At 46.1% G+C, this 20767-nt stretch overlaps 1 protein-coding gene across 1 annotated transcript in view; it reads right to left on the bottom strand.

Annotated features, from left to right (window-relative positions):
- ITGA9 (integrin subunit alpha 9) overlaps nucleotides 1-20767 on the bottom strand; it is an 823989-nt gene that overhangs the window by 573061 nt on the left and 230161 nt on the right. The window contains exons 9-10 of the mRNA XM_077269347.1: nucleotides 12943-13080; nucleotides 2389-2494 (exon numbers count right to left, since the gene is read on the bottom strand). Of these exons, the coding sequence (XP_077125462.1) occupies nucleotides 2389-2494; nucleotides 12943-13080 (244 nt within the window). The remainder of the gene's footprint in view (nucleotides 1-2388; nucleotides 2495-12942; nucleotides 13081-20767) is intronic.

Here is a 20767-nt window from a genome sequence, read left to right as displayed (position 1 = left end):
AAAACAATGGACAGCACCAATAAGCAAGAAAGGTTCTTGAGGTTTTGTACTTAAATGCTACTAGTAATGCTGAGTGTACTTTGATTTTAATTAATGGAGATCTGTAGATGTAAAACTAAAGTCCATGAGGATAAACATGATTTTTTAAATCTAATGCTTTTACTTGGCCAGAAGACATTCTCTTCTCAATGATCACATCTACAATTCGGCATAGAAGTAAATATGCAAACATGTTAGGTCTCTGTTCATCTATTTTAATATTCATACATAATATGCAAATGACCAGGAAAATTCACCTTTATACATAATATGCAATCGAGCATGTTTGTTATGAACAGAGCTAGAGCAAAGTGAGGAAATTGAGAACTGCACCCATATAATGCAAAAAACCCTCAACTATTACCCAAAGTTTACTTTGCAAAACTAGGTGAATTTTTGTTGAATTTGTCAAAAGTCGTTTTGCAGTAAATGACAAAATTATGTTGCAATTTTCATTAATAAATGTCTCTCAAATGTCTTCTCTTTCTCATTATAAGAAAGATCTGCAATACTAAAGGGGTTGTCCAATGAATAAAATTTACATTTCTGTTGTTAACAACTCTTGGTGCCCTCTGTTGTTCATATGACACCTACTTAAAATGTCCTGCTAAAGGGTCTAATGCTTGTGGACATACATAACCTGTAGATCAAACCCAGGATCCAGATTGTCTAGTAAACTGGTGATGGAGTGACTCATCCTACTAAGCAACACAAGTCAACTGGGATCACTGCACTAGAAGTTTCTTCTCACATCAGAACTGAACACATTGGGTGGATATCATGAAAACACTGTCTATTCTAATGTGGAGGGCACTAGAAAAGAACTTAGAAAGACCATGTGCTACATCAAAACATACAAATTGCCTCTTCGGAGAGGAAGCGGACTTGAACTTTTGTACCACATACTGGATGTACAATCCTAAAATTCAATATGGATTGTTTTTGGTCTGACGAAGAAGAGCAGATCCCTGAAATGCACATTCTTTTAAGATGCTGCATGAAAAAAAATAATATCGTTTACGTTATCTTTGAACATTGCTACATTCTGTTTGAGTGACAGCACCGAGAATAGCATTTATTTTCTAGTATATACAAACCTACTATTGTTTGTTGAACAGTCCAGAACTCCTTTGGAGAAAGGACGGCATGTCAGGAGAAGCGAGGCATCATCTGTCATTACCGTCCTCTTTACCCGTTGCCTTGTGGCAGGGTGAGATATGCTTCTAACAACAGTTTATAGGTGAACACCCCCTTGTTATGTACCACTGCTTTGTACACTAATTTGCCGAAATGTATCACGCAAAGCCTCATCCTTTTTCCCTTTTTTAGTTTAAGTCAAGTCTCATTAAAGGGTCGATACTGACTTTTAGGATTGCTAAACCCAATACAGTAGGTGGCATAACAGTTTAAGTCATCTCCCTCTGAAGAGGCAATTTCAATATTTAACTTCCGAGAAAAGAATGTCATGGCCTGTAAGTCTCCTTATGTTGACTTCACCTTCTCTACAAGAAGAGATGTTACACCTTAGACTACATCAAGACCTGACTTACAGTTTACCTTACCGTATGCCTTATATGTTTATTATAGCCACAGTGTGAACTTGCCCTTACACTTTACAACTATACCTGCTTAGAGTGCATCTCATTTCTTTGGTTTTGCCATAATCTCTTGTTCTTTGCACAAACCAGAGAATGGCCCCACTTTCTGAGCTAAGTATTCATCTGTACAGCTTCCCCTGTATGGTGTCTCAGTCAGGCCCCTGTCCTGCTTTGCCCTTATTCACATTGAGGTCGTTTGACACATAGTGGGGTTTTAATATTAGAGATACGTTAGGACCGTCCTGATGGGTATTCCTTGTTGTGATGGGATGGCTTTTATGCTCTTTTGATCAAAATAGCGTTAACCAAGTACCCTATATTATTTGCATGTGCTTTTACTATTTACTTATTTACTTGCTGTAGGGTATATGCTCATTTTGTTTTGTTTGTTTGTTTTCTTGGGTTTTACCTACCAATATAGATGAAAAATATACAAATATGCAATTTGTAATGACAAATAATCAAAAAAGTACAGAATAAAATATATACAGGCTTAAAACTGAAAAACAGCAGAAAAAAAGGCAGCGATGTTTACCTGCCCAGGCCTAAATGCAAATCAGGATGCCGTGTAATTGTTTGGAGGCCTGGGCAGGTAAACATCACTGCCTTTTTTCTGCTGTTTTTTAATTTTTGGAGGATTTTTAAGTCCTCTTTTTGTGGTTTTGCTGTTTAGTGACAGGCTTAAAACTGTAATAAATCAAGCAGTTGTATATGGGCTATAAGAACGAAAATGGCATTACTAAGTACTCACCTGGATACCCATCATCATCAATATCTCCAAGGCTAGCCATGCTTTCTCCAAAGTGAGCATTATATGCATTGTCTCCATTCAATGAAATCTGTTCATCCATTACACCCTAGCAACAGGAAACACAAAAATAATTATGAAAACAACACATGCATTAACAGAATCATATCCCAATGGACAATGCCTTTTTCACAGGCAGGAAGCACCTGAGAAGGGAATGAGCTTTCTATATGACACTGGGAAGTAGGCTCTTTAAAAACTATGAAAAACAATCAAGAGTAAATTACTATAGAAATGATTACATTTTAACAGTAAAACTTTTTGCTCATTGTACAATAGACCTCACATGTTGCATAGATCATGTAGCAATGTAGTCTCTCAATTATTCATTGGCTAGTTCTTCAAATGCTGTCTGCAAGGGGAGGGCTTGGAATCTGTCAGTAGGATCAACCCTCCTAAACTGTATATATGGACTCATAGGTCATAGGAAACTGAATAAAATGTTACATTGATATCTCTGATCCGATGTATTATTCCACAGCAATCCACGTTTTTCTTAATATGTAAGTGAGCTGTTAAGATCTATGGGCGGGACATAGGTCTCCCTGAGAATCTGCCTCCAGAATTTATTTCAAATGAAACGGGGTGTTACCAGTGTGACATATGTAATGACTGACAGTCTGCTCTCCTGATCTATATGTCTCACACTGATAACACCCCCTTTTATCTAATGTATGATCTAGAGGCAAATTCTTAGAGAGATCAGTGTCTGGTCCACATATCTTAACTGCTTATCTACAGAAAAACATGGATTTCTCTGGAATAAGACATTGGATTGCAGATATCAAGGTTGGGAATTAAGGGGTAACGTTTCTCCTCGTAGAGAGTGACATGCCACCCGTGGCATGTCAGAGTGAGGAGACTTAAATGCCATGCAATGCTCTTCTGGGAAATTAAATATGCAAATTGCTTCTTCAGAGAGGAAGAGGACTTGAACTCTTGTGCCACCTACTGGAAGTAGCGATCCTAAAAGTTAATTCTAAAATCATATGGCAAGGCCCGTAAATTGACTTTTAGGATTGCTAACTTCCAGTAGGTGGCATTAGAGTTCACGTGCTCTTCCCCTCTGAAGAGGGAATTTGCACAGGTATCTAGGTATCATTTTATTCGACTTTCTAAGACGTGCATGCCCATATAGATGGCTCAGGAGCGTTGATCCTACTGGCAGGTTCCCTTTACGCAGCACCCAAAGTTTGGACACTTGTCTACTAATATGCAGAGGTCATTATGGCTCATCTTTCCTTTATGGGCAAATCACTAAACATTGGTATTTTTTATTCTTAAAGACATTCCAGCAGACATAATAACAGTTCAAATTTTAGAATTAATAAAATGAATTAAAAAAGAACCTCCTTTAAAAAAAAATTACAAAAATATGATTCTGTTGAATAGAAAATAACATTTGAAATTTGTAAACCAGAGAGAAATTAAACAAAACTAAATTTAGGCCCCAGACAATAGAAACTCGATTAATGTAATGGGTTCACTAGGGAAGCAGTAAACAGAGGATCTTCCTTTTCCAGCTGGCAAAGCTGTACATCCATGACTTTTCTTTTCATGACATAAGAAATATTCATAAGAAGGAAAGACCCACAATTGTTGAAACTCTGCCAAATGTAATGCTGGGTTACGAAGTCTGTAAAATCTAGGAAATGACTATACGTCTGCAAGTGCAAGAGATTTATGTCTAAGGGAAATCAACAGCGAGGAGGTCATAGAGGACTCTATCTACTCACCTTAATATGATCCTGAAGAAAGCAAAGCACAGTGGCGAGCATATGCCCGAGAAGCAGGACCTACTGTAACTGTAGCAAAAAGTTGCACTTTATGATAAAAACCAGTATCTCTTTTTACAGCTCTGGCAAAAATTAAGAGACCACCACATCAAAACCCGGTCATGGGCAGCCCAATCTCCAGACCTGAACCCCAATGAAATCCTTTGGAATGTAATCAACAGGATGATGGATAGTCACAAGCCATCAAACAAAAAAGAAGAACTGCTTACATATTTGTGCCAGAAGCAGTGTGAAAGACTTGTGGAAAGCATGCCTAGACGCATGAAAGCTGTGACTAAAAATCATGGTTATTCCACAAAATATTGATTTCTGAACTCTTTATGAGTTAAAACATTAGTATTGTTGTTTCTAAATGATTATCAACTTGTTTTCTTCGCATTATTTGAGGTCTGAAAGCACTGGATTTTTTTTTTCATTTTGACCATTTCTCCTTTTCGGAAAAAAAATCTGAAATGTATTGCTTGGAAATTCGGAGACATGTTGACTTGTCAGAAGTTTATGGAATAAATGAACAATTTACATTTTACTCAAAAATATACCTATAAAGTATAAAGAGAAAAATCAGACAAACTAAACATTTTGCAGTGGTCTCTTAATTTTTGCCAGAGTTGTATATCCTTAAAAACCTAAAAACCACAACAGTATTTTCGTAGTATTTGTATTGCTCCCCACTAAACTCTTTTACACTCCTGATGGCAATTGTAGGTGGAACTGCTTAGGTACAAGATTCAGTGGGATTTATATGCAGCGCCCCAGAGTCCTGGTCATTGCAGTACTGTGGCTCCGCCACTATGGGGAGCTATGGTACGCCTGATTGCACTAAAGGAGTTTCTCTGATCAGGTAACACCTCACTACACTTCACACTCCGGCCACCAGGGGGGGTGGTCCTATCTAGTAGGCCACTCCTCACACTCTGGTAAAACTGGGGGTTGGACAGGAAGACAGAGAGAAGTAGCTGGGAAGAGCTAGTGAGAGGACCTGTCAGGGATGGGATCCTGGCAGACTCCTCGGAGCAGAACTAACCAGTGCACAACGGGAATACAGTAAAGAGGAATTGGGACCAGAAGGAGTCGTGCTGTTAGACCGAGGCAACATCCTTCTGAGGCGCAAACAGTCGGTGGCCGGAACGCCGAGCAAGTAAGAGACTTTAAGTACTACTGCAAACCACGGCAGGACAGCCAATTACAGGTCGGCTGTCTCACTTAACACCTAAGCAGACAACGGAGGCAGCTGTGGGAGAGGGGCGACTCTAGGGTCCCGGAAGAACTCCAGGCCTACCCCGTCATACGGGTGCGTCCTACCATATCACCTGGAGGACGGAGAGAACGAACATCAGAGATAGACAGAACCAGTTGTGAGGACTATCCCGGGAGCTCAGCAGGGAAGAACTACAACACCCAGCGCTAGAAGGTAGACACTGATTCCCACCTGTAAAGAGAACTCCTGATGTGTCTTTAGACCGGCCGGTCTCTGACAGCCCTGGTAACAGCGCTCTGGACTGAGGACTTTAAAACCTTCAGTAAAGAGGTAAAGAGACTGCAACTTGGTGTCCTCGTTATTTACTGCACCGCACCATCTACATCCGTCACATCATCACCATCTGTTGTACCTAGTCCACTGTGCGCCCCACGGCAGGGTCACGGACCGGGGCCTAGCCGCCGTGACAACCCCAGAGCAGAGACTCGGAGGCCCGGTACCGGGTACCCCTCGGCCCTGCGGCAGTGGGGGCGCTCCAACTTGGCGTCACGAACAGGATCTACTTAAGCCTGAAGAATCAGGTCATGTGTGCCTTGGAACTGTGATTTATTGTGCTTGGACTGTGTATTGCCATTTACCGCCAAAAATTCGCCATTGCCGCACACGGAGGGAGGAGCCTTAGCTTTGTGGGCGGAACCAGCCAAAAGAAGCGCGGAACGGAAAGCGCAGTAAGGCGCCAATCCCGGAAGAGGAACTCCGACCTCCAGCAGGTTAGTGGGAGGAAGGGACAGCCATGTCCGAGTCGGGAGGAGAGGAGGTGGCGGCCGCAGCCGCGGACGCAGGGGCAGCTCCGGTCCCCGCAGCGAGTGAAGCCGCGGCCCTAATACCACCACCGGTTGCCGCAGAACCCGCTGTCCCCCTCAGCCAGTCGGACACTGCCGCTAACACAAAAGCCATAATGCCCTTCTCCATGCCGTACCTGCCCGGAGCGGCCTGGCTCCCACGATACTCTGGGGAGTCGCATACATTCACTGACTTTAAAGAAGGGCTCTGCAGCCTGCTCGAGTTCTATCCCCTGACAGAGCCTCAGAAGGTTCATATGATAACCGGCCAACTCTTTGGGGCGGCTCTGAGAGAATTGAAGTCCTGGCCCGCCGAGGATAAGGGAACTGCACAACAGATTTTTGCAAAGCTTAAAGCCACCTTCGATACTCGCACTGCTACAGAAATTAAACTGACTTTCTATGGATGCAAACAAAGGCCGCAGGATAGCTTACGGGACTATGCCCTTAATCTCCAGGAGGCGATGCGGGCCATTAAGCACCCCGGCAGCATGCAAGATGAGGATAAACTTCTGAAGGAGCGGTTCATTGAGGGGCTCCTGTGCAGTCACCAGCGGGGCCAATTGCACTTCCTGGCCATGCAAAATCCAGACTTGACTTTTGCGCAATTCAAAGATAAGGCTATCCAGGCATTGCAGGAGCGACAGCACAGCCGCGCAATACCACCCAGGCGCCCCGCTCTCACGTACCACCAGGAGGTGGCATCGGATACCCCAGTTGCCGCGGAGGCCGACGCCCAGAGCTTCGAGGACGACTCCCCTGCAGGACTTCGCCTCCAGATGCAAGAGCTAACCAAGAGCGTTGCTGCCCTAGCCCGGACGGTGCAGTCCCTACAGGAGGCCCCCAAGGAAAAGATCCAGCTAGCCTCCGGACCAGAAGATGTCCCCTGGACGCGACAGAAGAGGACCCCACCGACCAGAGGCCGGGACAGCGATCGCTTCCATCAGGACGGACGACCCATCTGCCGCCGATGTCACCAGGTGGGCCACCTTGCAAGGTACTGTCCTTTAAACGAGCAACCCCTGGGGCAAAGGGCCAACCCCCAGGAGTAGGACGGTCAGGCCCGCAGCATTGGAGAACCAAGTATATTGGAGGACGACCAGTTCTCCCTGTAGTGGTTGATGGAATCCCCTTGAACGCTTTGCTGGACACCGTTCTCAGGTGACGACTATACCTTACGTGCTTTATAAACGGTATTGGGAGGACGCTGATATTACTCGTGGCCCTGACGATGATTTCACCATAATAGCCATTAATGGTCAGCCGTTGCCACAAGTGGGGTATAAGGAGGTCACCATCAAGGTGAGGCGGGTGGAATTGAAAGCCCAAGGGATTGTGATTGTTGATATTGATCGTCGAGAATGTAATCCCATGATGACTCTTGGTACTAATGTTATAGAAAATTGTCTTGCAGAAGTTATTGTTTTGTTGCAACAGGTGGCAGAAACCGCTGGCCACAGCGAGCAACGTGCCCTGCAGAAGGAAATCAGAGCTCTGATGCAGAGACAGCAGGTAGAGCTGACTGGTGGTGAAATTGGTCGTGTCACTGTGAGTGATTCAAACCCCATCGCGATACCCCCCAGGAGTGAGATGTTAATATGGTGTCGGGCAGCCATAGGCCTCAGGGGTAAGGACTACCAGGCCTTGGTAGAACCCGTATATTCAGACAATAGGCCTACTGTTCTGACAGCCCAGGGGGTGGTTGATGTCCGCCAGGGGAGAGTGCCCGTACGTGTCCTCAATTGTAGGGAGGAAGAGGTTCACCTCACCAAGTATACCACGCTCGCCAAACTGTTCACTGTCAATAATAGTGTGATACAGACACCTGAACCCTTGGTCCCGTCAAACGTGGCGGAGAACAAAGGTTCTGCAGAGCCCTTGAAAGACTGGTGTCGGGAGTTGCATGTGGGCACTGACTCTACCCCATCCCATCAAAAACAGGGGGCCTACAGGGTGGTACACGAGTACGAGCAGGTATTCAGCAAACACCCCTTAGATTTTGGGCAGGTGAAAGGGATCCAACATCACATCCCCACGGGAGATCACCGACCCATAAAAGAGAGATATCGCCCTGTACCCCCAGCTCATTACCAGTGTGCCAAGGACATGCTGCGGGAAATGAAGGAGGCTGGGGTGGTGAGAGACAGCTGTAGCCCCTGGGCAGCTCCGTTAGTCCTTGTTAAAAAGAAAGATGGTACCATGAGGATGTGTGTTGATTACAGGCAGTTGAATCGCATTACACATAAGGACGCATACCCACTGCCCAGGATAGAGGAGTCTCTGGCTGCCTTAAAATCTGCTAACTACTTCTCTACCTTAGATCTCACCAGTGGGTACTGGCAGGTTCCTGTAGCGGAGGCGGACAAAGAGAAGACGGCCTTCACGACACCAATGGGTCTCTGCGAGTTCAACTACATGCCCTTCGGATTGTGCAATGCCCCCGGGACGTTCCAGAGGATGATGGAGTGCTGCCTAGGACACATGAACTTTGAAACTGTGCTGCTGTATTTGGATGATGTCATTGTCTTCTCTAAGACCTACGAAGACCATCTGAAGCACCTGGCCGAGGTGTTTGAAGCCCTGTCCAACTTCGGCTTAAAGGTGAAACCGTCCAAGTGTCATCTGCTGAAACCTAAAGTGCAGTACCTGGGCCATGTGGTGAGCGCTGAAGGAGTGGCCCCAGACCCCGACAAGGTCACAGTGATCAAAGACTGGCCAAAGCCCAGTGACCTCCACGAAGTCCGGCAGTTCCTCGGGCTGGTAGGCTATTACCGAAGGTTCATTAAGGACTTCACCAAGAAGGCCGCACCCTTGCAAAACCTGTTGGTGGGCCAACCAAAGAAGACCAAGGGGAGGAACACCCCCTTTGATTGGAACAAGGAGCTGGAGGAATCCTTCACCTGTTTGAAGTCGGCACTGACGGGAGAAGAGGTACTGGCTTACCCCGAATACGACCAACCGTTTGTGCTGTACACAGATGCCAGCAATGTGGGATTAGGAGCCGTGCTGTCTCAGGTCCAGAAAGGCAAAGAAAGGGTGATCGCTTACGCCAGCAGGAAACTCCGTCCCACGGAAAGGAACCCTGACAACTACAGTTCCTTTAAGCTGGAATTCCTTGCCATTGTCTGGGCAGTGACAGAGAGGTTCAAACACTACCTGGCCTCCGCGAAATTCACCATCTTCACGGACAACAATCCGCTAACGCATCTGGATACTGCCAAACTCGGGGCTTTGGAACAGCGATGGATGGCCCGGCTTTCCAACAACGATTACACCATCAAGTACCGGGCAGGACACAAGAATGCCAATGCCGATGCCTTGTCCCGAATGCCCAATTTGCCAGAAGCGGGAGAAGACCCGGAGGCACTTGAAGAGGTGGAGCTGCCTGCATTCCATCGCCCCAAAGCCACTCAGAGCTCTCATCGTGTGAAGAACGGGCACAAGAACCAACCGGATGACACGCTGAATCCCCTGCCCCATCACGGGTGGGCGGAAACCCAGGATGGTGACCCCGCGGTCCGTCGGGTGAAAGAGCTCTTGACTCAGGTAGGGTCGCACCCTGGCCCAGATGACCCACAAGAGACCCAACAGCTGTGGAAGGGGAGAAGCAAACTGTTTATCCATGATGGCAAGTTGTGCAGGAGGAGCATCGACCCACGTACTCATGAATTGGTGTGGCAGATAGTGGTGCCAAGGCGAGATGCGCCCATGGTTCTGGGAGCCTACCATGATGGAGCAGGACACTTCGGATGGAGGAAGCTAGAAAGGCTACTCCGAGGGAGGTTCTATTGGATTGGCATGAAGAGAACCATTGAGAAGTGGTGTCGGGAGTGTGGTCCATGTAGTCTGCGCAGGAAGGACCGTGACAGTCAACGGGCTCCCCTGCGGCCTATCTTCACCAAACGGCCGCTCGAACTGGTCGCGCTGGATCATGTGAAGCTGACACCTAGCCGGTCGGGCTATATCTACGCCCTTACCATCGTGGACCACTATTCCAGGTTTTTGGTGGTTATACCTGTCAAGGATCTAACGGCCAGGACTGCAGCCAGGGCCTTCCAGCAGCACTTTTGTAGGCCCCATGGCTACCCAGAGAAGGTACTGACTGATCAGGGACCTGCATTCGAAGCGGAAGTGTTCCAAGAATTCTGTCAACTGTACGGGTGTAAGAAGATCAGAACCACACCGTACCATCCTCAAACCAACGGGATGTGTGAGAAGATGAACCAAGTGGTAATCGATTTATTGAAGACCTTGCCTGTGGAGGAACGGAACCTGTGGCCAATAAAGTTGCCTGACTTGGTGGATATGTACAATCACATCCCAGTAAGTTCCACCAACTGTACCCCAGCGTACCTGATGCGAGGAAGATCTAGTCGGTTACCCGTTGATTTGGACATGGGGGTCCTAGTACCCGAAGATACCTCGCCGGATGCCGACTGGGATGCAGAAAGGCAGCGAAGGTACCGCGAGGTACAAGAGTGTGTAGAAAGAAGTCTCGCCCAGGCTAGGCAAAAACAAGAAAGGGACTACAACCAACACGCTCCTGCGATTCCCCTGTCCCCTGGTGAACAAGTACTTAAACGAAAGAGGAGATTACACAAGCTCGATGACCAATGGGAAGCGGAACCGTATACCATCCTGCCATCCGACTTCGATAACACGAAGGTCTGTCTCATCAGCAAGGACAGAGGGGAGACTTCGACAGCGGTATCCAGGGATCACCTTAAGGTCTGCCCCGATAAGTTGAGAGAGAGGGACATGGCCCCGGAAATCTCCCCGCCAGTGGAAAAGGAGAAGATGATCCATACCGTCCTTGGTGACTTTCCCCAGTCCTGGACTCAGATAAATCAAGCCATCGTGGTACCTGTTCTAATGTTTCAACAGCCGGACCCACCAGAAACAATGGTGGTACCAGATCATCCGGTCCCGCAACCTCAACAAGCTTTACCTGAAGATGCCATGCCGACCGTTGAACCGGCAAATCCTCCCTCTGCTGTCAGTGAACCTGCTGTACCCACTGTTGATAGCAGCAGCTCTGAGAGCCCCAACCTGCCAGTGCTACCCAGACTCACTAGAAGTGTAGCTAGAAGACAGTGCACTACACCAGCGGTAGCAAGCATAGCGGGCCCTGTTAGGCCAATAGCAACCCCTGCGCTGCGAAGGTCCACACGCAGCACTCAAAATCAAACTCCCCTCCGCTACAAAACTTGGAGGTATTAATAAGGGCTGCTATTCAGTTGAAATTGTTGTGTGCATATCTTTTGTTACAGGTTTTAAAATGGACAATAGAGTAATGGACGGTGAATTGCTCAAAAACTTTCAAAAAGGGGGACCCCTTTGTTTACCCGGGGTCCCCGCTGTTTCAACCACTGAACTGAGAGTCATAAACTGTGCATGACCTAATTTTCGCAACGTTCAAGAGTTCTCACCTCCCATAAAGGGAAGCACTGTTATGTTTAATTGTTTATGCTATTTCAAAATTTTGTGTGTTCCCTGTTAACATGTATTGTTGTTCTTGTTTTCCCAGTCCCGGAGTACTGGATTTAACCGGGGGGGAGTGCAGCGCCCCAGAGTCCTGGTCGTTGCAGTACTGTGGCTCCGCCACTATGGGGAGCTATGGTACGTCTGATTGCACTAAAGGAGTTTCTCTGATCAGGTAACACCTCACTACACTTCACACTCCGGCCACCAGGGGGGGTGGTCCTATCTAGTAGGCCACTCCTCACACTCTGGTAAAACTGGGGGTTGGACAGGAAGACAGAGAGAAGTAGCTGGGAAGAGCTAGTGAGAGGACCTGTCAGGGATGGGATCCTGGCAGACTCCTCGGAGCAGAACTAACCAGTGCACAACGGGAATACAGTAAAGAGGAATTGGGACCAGAAGGAGTCGTGCTGTTAGACCGAGGCAACATCCTTCTGAGGCGCAAACAGTCGGTGGCCGGAACGCCGAGCAAGTAAGAGACTTTAAGTACTACTGCAAACCACGGCAGGACAGCCAATTACAGGTCGGCTGTCTCACTTAACACCTAAGCAGACAACGGAGGCAGCTGTGGGAGAGGGGCGACTCTAGGGTCCCGGAAGAACTCCAGGCCTACCCCGTCATACGGGTGCGTCCTACCATATCACCTGGAGGACGGAGAGAACGAACATCAGAGATAGACAGAACCAGTTGTGAGGACTATCCCGGGAGCTCAGCAGGGAAGAACTACAACACCCAGCGCTAGAAGGTAGACACTGATTCCCACCTGTAAAGAGAACTCCTGATGTGTCTTTAGACCGGCCGGTCTCTGACAGCCCTGGTAACAGCGCTCTGGACTGAGGACTTTAAAACCTTCAGTAAAGAGGTAAAGAGACTGCAACTTTGTGTCCTCATTATTTACTGCACCGCACCATCTACATCCGTCACATCATCACCATCTGTTGTACCTAGTCCACTGTGCGCCCCACGGCAGGGTCAGGGACCGGGGCCTAGCCGCCGTGACAACCCCAGAGCAGAGACTCGGAGGCCCGGTACCGGGTACCCCTCGGCCCTGCGGCAGTGGGGGCGCTCCATATACATACATATTGCTTAATATACTGATCATTATTTTAAGATTTTGAAAAAATGTATTTAACCTTTGAATCTTTGCTAAGTTCAGCACTGTATCATAAGACATACTTACATTTCCCCTGTTGATGTACACAGTAACTTGTCCTTCGTCTCTAACCTCAGAGTACATAGGGGCCCCCACCAGGAGGTCGGATAGGCCGTCAGCATTCAGATCAACTGCACATAAGGAGGAGCCAAAGTAAGAGCCCATCTGTAACCAAGTTGAGTCACAACAAAGCATTCAGTATTTCTGCCCATGTAAAGATTTTCTGCATTTAGGTTTAATAACAGATAAGAGAAAACATGCTTGTCTTTTTTTAACTTTTAAAACTATTTTAGCTCAGTGGATAATATTTATTATGCTTTTTTACTGTCTTAATTTACTTATGTATGTATTGATTACTGCTTTAACATTGTTAGTTAGTAGTGAGGAATGAGCTTGCTTGGACAAGGGGTTATCCGAGCATGCTCGAGTCCTAATCGAGTTGGTGTGCTTGAGTCGCCGTGGCTGTTCGACAGCCACAACACGTGCAGTGACTGTCTATTTGCTAGACACGCCGAAAGTACTCGATGAGGACACAAACGTGCTTGGATAAAACCTTATCCGAGCATGCTTGCTCATCACTATTAGCTAGGAATCTGTTAGGGTATGTGCACACAGATCGGGTCTGCTTAAAAAAAAAGCCAGAAAAGATGCTTCAAATTGATTGAAAGGCTCTTCCTGTTCATTTCTATTGAAAAAACACTTGTTTCATATGTTCAGTCTTTTAAGCCTTGTTTTCCGCTTCAGATTTTGATAAATGCCTGTTGGGAAATAAATAAATTACTTGTCACTCCTCTCTATGCAACTTCTGAGGTAATCTGCTCCAAACTAGCTACTGTCCAATCAGAAAGCTGTAAAGAATGCTTTAGGAAACAAAAACAATTCCAAACTGTTTGTTTCAAAACTGCTTTGTGAAACAAAAACACATAAAAAAAACATAAACAAGAAGAAAAAAAAACTCTTAGGCCGGAGTCACACTAGCGAGAAATATGGACGAGTGCTATGCAAGAAAAAAATCGCATAGCACTCGCACCAATGTTAATCTATGGGAAAGCTCCCATCACAGTTTTTTTTCTAAGCCGTATTTGTCTTTTCTCTAGTGTTTCACTTGACTGCTGCCTGCTCTTCCATCATATCCTCCACTGAAGCTTCCAAAAGTAGACATGACACTGATTATGTAATTGCATGTAGAGTAGCTGTGGAGACACCATCACGTGTTTCTCAACGCAAGCAGTGAATAGCCAGGCCTTTCCCCGGGAAGGAACAACCACGGGAAGGGCAGCATCCAATAAAGGAAAACATCCAATACAGGAAAACCACCTATGCCAAGCATGGTATCCATCCACAGACAGCTGTTTCGGGGTTTTTGCCCCTCATCAGTGTGGAGTAGGAATCTGGCTATTAGGAGCAGTGCCTAGTAGCCAGATTCCTACTCCACACTGATGAGGGGCAAAAACCCCGAAACAGCTGTCTGTGGATGGATACCATGCTTGGCATAGGTGGTTTTCCTGTATTGGATGTATTCCTTTATTGGATGCTGCCCTTCCCGTGGTTGTTCCTTCCCGGGGAAAGGCCTGGCTATTCACTGCTTGCGTTGAGAAACATGTGATGGTGTCTCCGCAGCTACTCTACATGCATTTGCATATTTCCCATAAGGAATGGGGGCAGTGCTCTGGATCACTGCGTTGAGAAACACGTGATGGTGTCTCCGCGGTGTTGGATGTTTTGGTCTCCCCGAGGCCAATCATCTGTGCCTTTACTGATTATGTAATCACATTTGATAGACTGATTGGTATGTATTGACTGTCAATACTATACATGTGTTAAATCATGTATTTTCTTTACAGGTACCTGCCAGTGCAGAAGAGCAGAAGCAGTCAAGTGGAAATTATTCTTCACAGGGTCGTCAGGCTCAAGTTGCTGAGGAGGAAAGACGGGGTGTAAGTATCCTTTATCTGAGTTGTAACTGAATTTGTTTTCAGTTTCACTTTCAATTTTTTTTTTGTATTTCATCTATAGGTTTCACAACGTGAGGAAGGACAACCGGATATTGATAATGAAGTCCTTATTCAAGCTGTGCAAGATCGCGCAGCGCTGTGGGACACCTGTAATCGGAATCATTCCGACTCAGCCTTGATCCGACAACTCTGAGAAGAACTAGCCAGATCGCTGTTGGATGATTGGGACCATGCAAGGCCACAAGTCAGAAAGTATTTTGGCAAGTATTGCAATGTGGTCTTTTACGCGTCGGTTTTGCTGTAAATGTTGGTGCCTTTTTACAATAATTTTTTTTTCTTCCCCCTTCACAGTGAAGAGAGTAAAAGTTTGTTGATGCTCGATGAAGGATCGCTTCAATAAGAACATGAGTGAGGAGATTCAGGTTTGAAGTGGTGCTGCTCGAAAAGTCAGAGAATATAAGTGCCATCAGCGACTTTTCTTTCTGAGGCCTGCACTTGCTCGTTTGTGTTGTCTTACTATTATTTAAACTTTTAATTTGTTTACTAATGATTTTCATTTATTTTCCCACACAGAACCTGGTGCAGCACCACAGAACCTGGATCATCCTCTGTTGGAGCGGCCCCTCATCGACCAGCCAACGAATAGGCCCAATCATCCACCAGCGATGGAGCAACCAGGCAGGCTTCACAGGCTGAGGAACAGGAAGCCGGTCCATCAGGTTTTCTCCTCTCCCAGCCATCTGCCACTACTTTACTTGGGTCTGCTCGCCAGTGGCAGAGGGCCTGTGAGAGGTCAGTCATGCCTGAGTTTATTCACTTAAGATCGGTCTTCCAGGCTGGGATGAAGGCGGTTGTAGAAAGAACGAATAGTGGGTTCACTCACTTGAACACACTTTTCCAGGACGTCCACAAATGCCTTGACCGGCGTGACATTATTTTTCCGCTACAGAACGGGGCACGACGGAAAACCTTAGTCCTTATATCCAGCTCTATGTAATGAAGGCCTGTCAGGATGCTTACACCGAGGCCATACAGCGGTCCCGATATCAGCAGCAGGCAACAAGTTTTTTCCCTACAGTGTAACAAGCTCCAGGTCAGCATCAGTGGTGCAGCACCCCAGAGTCCTGGTTGTTGCAGTGCTGTGGCTCCGCCACTACGGGGAGCTATGGTGCGTCTGATTGCACTAGGGAGTTTCTCTGATCAGGTACACTCACACCACACTTCACACTCCGGCCACCAGGGGGGGTGGTCCTATCTAGTAGGCCACTCCTCACAACTCTGGTAAAACTGGGGGTTGGACAGGAAGACAGGGAGAAGTAGCTGGGAAGAGCTAGTGAGAGGACCTGTCAGGGATGGGATCCTGGCAGACTCCTCAGAGCAGAACTAACCAGTAAACAACGGGAATACAGAAAAGGAGAAATACCAGAAGGGGTCTTGCTGTTAGACCGAGGCAACATCCTTCTGAGGCGCAAACAGTCGGTGGCCGGAACGCCGAGCAAGTAAGAGACTTTAAGTACATTGCAAACCACGGCAGGGCAGCTAACTACAGGTTGGCTGTCTCACTTAACACCTAAGCAGACAACGGAGGCAGCTGTGGGAGAGGGGCGACTCTAGGGTCCCGGAAGAACTCCAGGCCTACCCCGTCATACGGGTGCGTCCTACCATATCAACTGGAGGACGGAGAAGGAACAGTAGAGACAGAAAGAAACAGTTGTGAGGACTATCCCGGGAGCTCAGCAGGGAAGAACTACAACACACAGCGCTAGAAGGTAGATACTGATTCCCACCTGTAAAGAGAGCTCCTGATGTGTCGTTGGACCGGCCGGTCTCTGAAAACCCAGTTAACAGCGCTCTGGACTGAGGTCTCCCACATCTTCAGTAAAGAGGTAAAGAGACTGCAACCTGGTGTCCTCGTTATTTACCGCGACCTGCACCCCACAACTGCACCGCTATACCACCGTTAACAGCACCTATTTGCAACGGACGTCCCCCACTGACAGACAGGGCCACGGACCGGGTCTAGCCACCGTGACAACCCCAGGACTGAGACCCCAGAGGCCCGGCTCCGGGTACCCCTCGGCCCTGCGGCGGTGTGGGGGCGCTCCAGTGGCACTATCCACCACAACTACTGCTAAACATTAGGACTGTTCCAACACTAACCAGCTACACCATGCAGCAAACTGCAGCATCCCAGCCTTCCACTTCTACCATGCAGCCAAGTGCAGCAGCCCAGACTTCTACTCCCACCATGCATCAACAGGAAGGAAAAGACCGATGAAGCAGCAAAACCAAATCCAGGAAACGTAAAACTGCCAAAAACATTAACCACCACCTCCACCCTCATCTCCGAATGTGTCTTTGTTTTCTAGTCTGTCCACACCTTCCCTTAGTTCTTTCCCATCCAATATGTCAATCCCTTCCAACATGTTTTCTACTCCTAATGTGTCCTCTTCCCCCAATGTGTCCTCTGTCAATGTTTCCGACCCAATCCTCCAATTGTCTGCCACTTCCACTTCCCCTACTTCCCAAACTACTCCAAGCCTACCATCACAGCCCGACACCCCCAGGTCCATCATGTCACTCCCTCCCGCAGAACCAGAAAATAATCACATTTCATATATATATTTTTTTAAATTGTTTTTATTTTTGTTAATAAAAATTCTTTTGATTCACAATAACTGTCTCACTGTGAAATGAAAATAAGCAACAAAACAGAATAAACACACCGGCGCTCCCAAGAAGATGAACTAGAAAGCTGCAGGTGCCTAGACAGCTACTGTGCTGACTCTGTCATATAGTAAAAGAACAAAATACGTGGATAAGAACACCGCGCTAACTAAATAGAACAGCACATACGTGTCAAAATGAACGTCTGGCTGGACAAAACGTATAACAAACTGGAAATGAAAATGAAAATGAAACTGATGTCCACACTGCAGTAAATGATGATCAAAGCAACAATAACATAAAAAAGCCAATGCAAATGCCTGGTGAGGGCACAATAGAGGAATGCACACTTACTAGATGATGATATCGATGCTGTGAAAAATGCTGGCAGTTTTCCAGCAAAGGCTGTCAACGTCCTCTTAGAGGTTAGAACCGGATCATCAGCGGTTCAGGTGTCTGACGGTGCAGTGTCCAGAACGGCAGCGCCGGGCGGCACAAACATTCAAAAGTGTGGGGAGCGTCCTCCCTGATGAATGTATGCCGAGCGCGCCTGGAACACAGCTGACCGGCACACGTGGGCCGAAAGAGAACCGCTGCAAGGAGCGGTGAGAAGAGGGGGCGTGGTTGAGGTGACGTCACCAGAAAGCAAAAAAGCAAAAAAGCAAGGAGCAAAAGACGGGTGCCGCTCAGGTACACAGTAGCCTACGCGTTTCGAAGGTCTCCGGACCTTCTTCGTCAGGGCTGAGGGTGCCGGCGGTCTAATGCTCCTTATAAAGCCCCAGATGCCCACAAAAAAGCGCCGTAATTAGGAACACTGCAATATAATATAATTGGGCCCCTAACTAAATAAAGAGGAAATAGTTGGATATTACAATGTGCAATGTGCATAATAAAAAACAAGATATGCCCCTAACTAAAGTGGCCTTTATTTAATTAAATAGAAAACAAAAAGAAAAAACTTTATTTAATTAATTATAAAAGCGTAGAACATGCACAAACAGCAATAAAAACCAATAAAAAACCAATAGAAACAGGGACAGGGAGCACCCTATATATCAAGAAAATCGAACACTACTGTGAAATATAAAATATGATAGTATATGGTGAATAATATACCCTAAAAATTGATGTTAAAAATATTAAAAATATATATGTGAATATATATGAAAAAGTAAACATACATATGTATATAAAAGATTTCCAAATAGACAGTTTCATATAAAACGAGTGCAACCTAATAGACATAGAGTGGCGAACTAATGCACGCTAGAAACCAAGGATTAACTAAAAGCATATAGCTCAATTTCGTAATTAAGGCCTTTGGGGGCTAAACTGTCTAGCATAAAAATCCACTTGGATTCAGTGCGTGACATTAATGTGCCCATGATGATACTGGGTGATGATAGGTAGCCGGTGGATTTGATCTATAATGCCCTCACCAATGGACGAAGACCTAGTTGTTTTATGTATGAGAGTATCTCTAGATGTTTCATGGATCTCCTTACTGGCCGTTGGTGAGGGCATTATAGATCAAATCCACCGGCTACCTATCATCACCCAGTATCATCATGGGCACGGACGATTTACTAAAATTATACGGAAACATTGGTCAACCCTTCAAGCAGATAAGGTGGTAGGTGGCCTATTACCCCAACACCCCAGGTTCATTTTTAGGAAATCCCAAACAATTGGGAACATTATAGCTCCAACAGCTAGAAAGGGTCCCACGGGGAAAAAAATCATAACTAATGCGGGTTTTATACCCTGTGGTACCTGCTCTTGTTGTGTGCGTACAAATTTTAAGAAGAGCAAGCAACAAACATTTTTCAACTCAGATGGCTCTCGGGAATTCCTGATTAAAGATAGCATATCTTGCTGGACCGCGGGGGTCATTTATTTGATTAAATGTCCATGTGATAAAATTTATGTTGGCCGGACCAAACGCAAACTGATGGACCGGCTTAAGGAACATTCTAACAACATAGAAAAAGGCTTTATAGGCCATCCTCTGTCGAGACGTTTTACTGAGCACCATGGTAGGTCAAGTAAAGGATTGAGTTTTTGTGGTATTCAGAGGGTATATAGGAATTGGAGAGGAGGTGATTATATTAAATTAATGTCACGCACTGAATCCAAGTGGATTTTTATGCTAGACAGTTTAGCCCCCAAAGGCCTTAATTACGAAATTGAGCTATATGCTTTTAGTTAATCCTTGGTTTCTAGCGTGCATTAGTTCGCCACTCTATGTCTATTAGGTTGCACTCGTTTTATATGAAACTGTCTATTTGGAAATCTTTTATATACATATGTATGTTTACTTTTTCATATATATTCACATATATATTTTTAATATTTTTAACATCAATTTTTAGGGTATATTATTCACCATATACTATCATATTTTATATTTCACAGTAGTGTTCGATTTTCTTGATATATAGGGTGCTCCCTGTCCCTGTTTCTATTGGTTTTTTATTGGTTTTTATTGCTGTTTGTGCATGTTCTACGCTTTTATAATTAATTAAATAAAGTTTTTTTCTTTTTGTTTTCTATTTAATTAAATAAAGGCCACTTTAGTTAGGGGCATATCTTGTTTTTTATTATGCACATTGCACATTGTAATATCCAACTATTTCCTCTTTATTTAGTTAGGGGCCCAATTATATTATATTGCAGTGTTCCTAATTACGGCGCTTTTTTGTGGGCATCTGGGGCTTTATAAGGAGCATTAGACCGCCGGCACCCTCAGCCCTGACGAAGAAGGTCCGGAGACCTTCGAAACGCGTAGGCTACTGTGTACCTGAGCGGCACCCGTCTTTTGCTCCTTGCTTTTTTGCTTTTTTGCTTTCTGGTGACGTCACCTCAACCACGCCCCCTCTTCTCACCGCTCCTTGCAGCGGTTCTCTTTCGGCCCACGTGTGCCGGTCAGCTGTGTTCCAGGCGCGCTCGGCATACATTCATCAGGGAGGACGCTCCCCACACTTTTGAATGTTTGTGCCGCCCGGCGCTGCCGTTCTGGACACTGCACCGTCAGACACCTGAACCGCTGATGATCCGGTTCTAACCTCTAAGAGGACGTTGACAGCCTTTGCTGGAAAACTGCCAGCATTTTTCACAGCATCGATATCATCATCTAGTAAGTGTGCATTCCTCTATTGTGCCCTCACCAGGCATTTGCATTGGCTTTTTTATGTTATTGTTGCTTTGATCATCATTTACTGCAGTGTGGA

The sequence above is a fragment of the Ranitomeya variabilis genome, chromosome 6, assembly GCF_051348905.1.
Source record: "Ranitomeya variabilis isolate aRanVar5 chromosome 6, aRanVar5.hap1, whole genome shotgun sequence".
Taxonomy (NCBI): Eukaryota; Metazoa; Chordata; class Amphibia; order Anura; family Dendrobatidae; genus Ranitomeya; species Ranitomeya variabilis.
The sequence above is the reverse complement of the archived record's forward strand: the minus strand, read 5'-3'. Positions and strand labels throughout refer to the sequence as shown.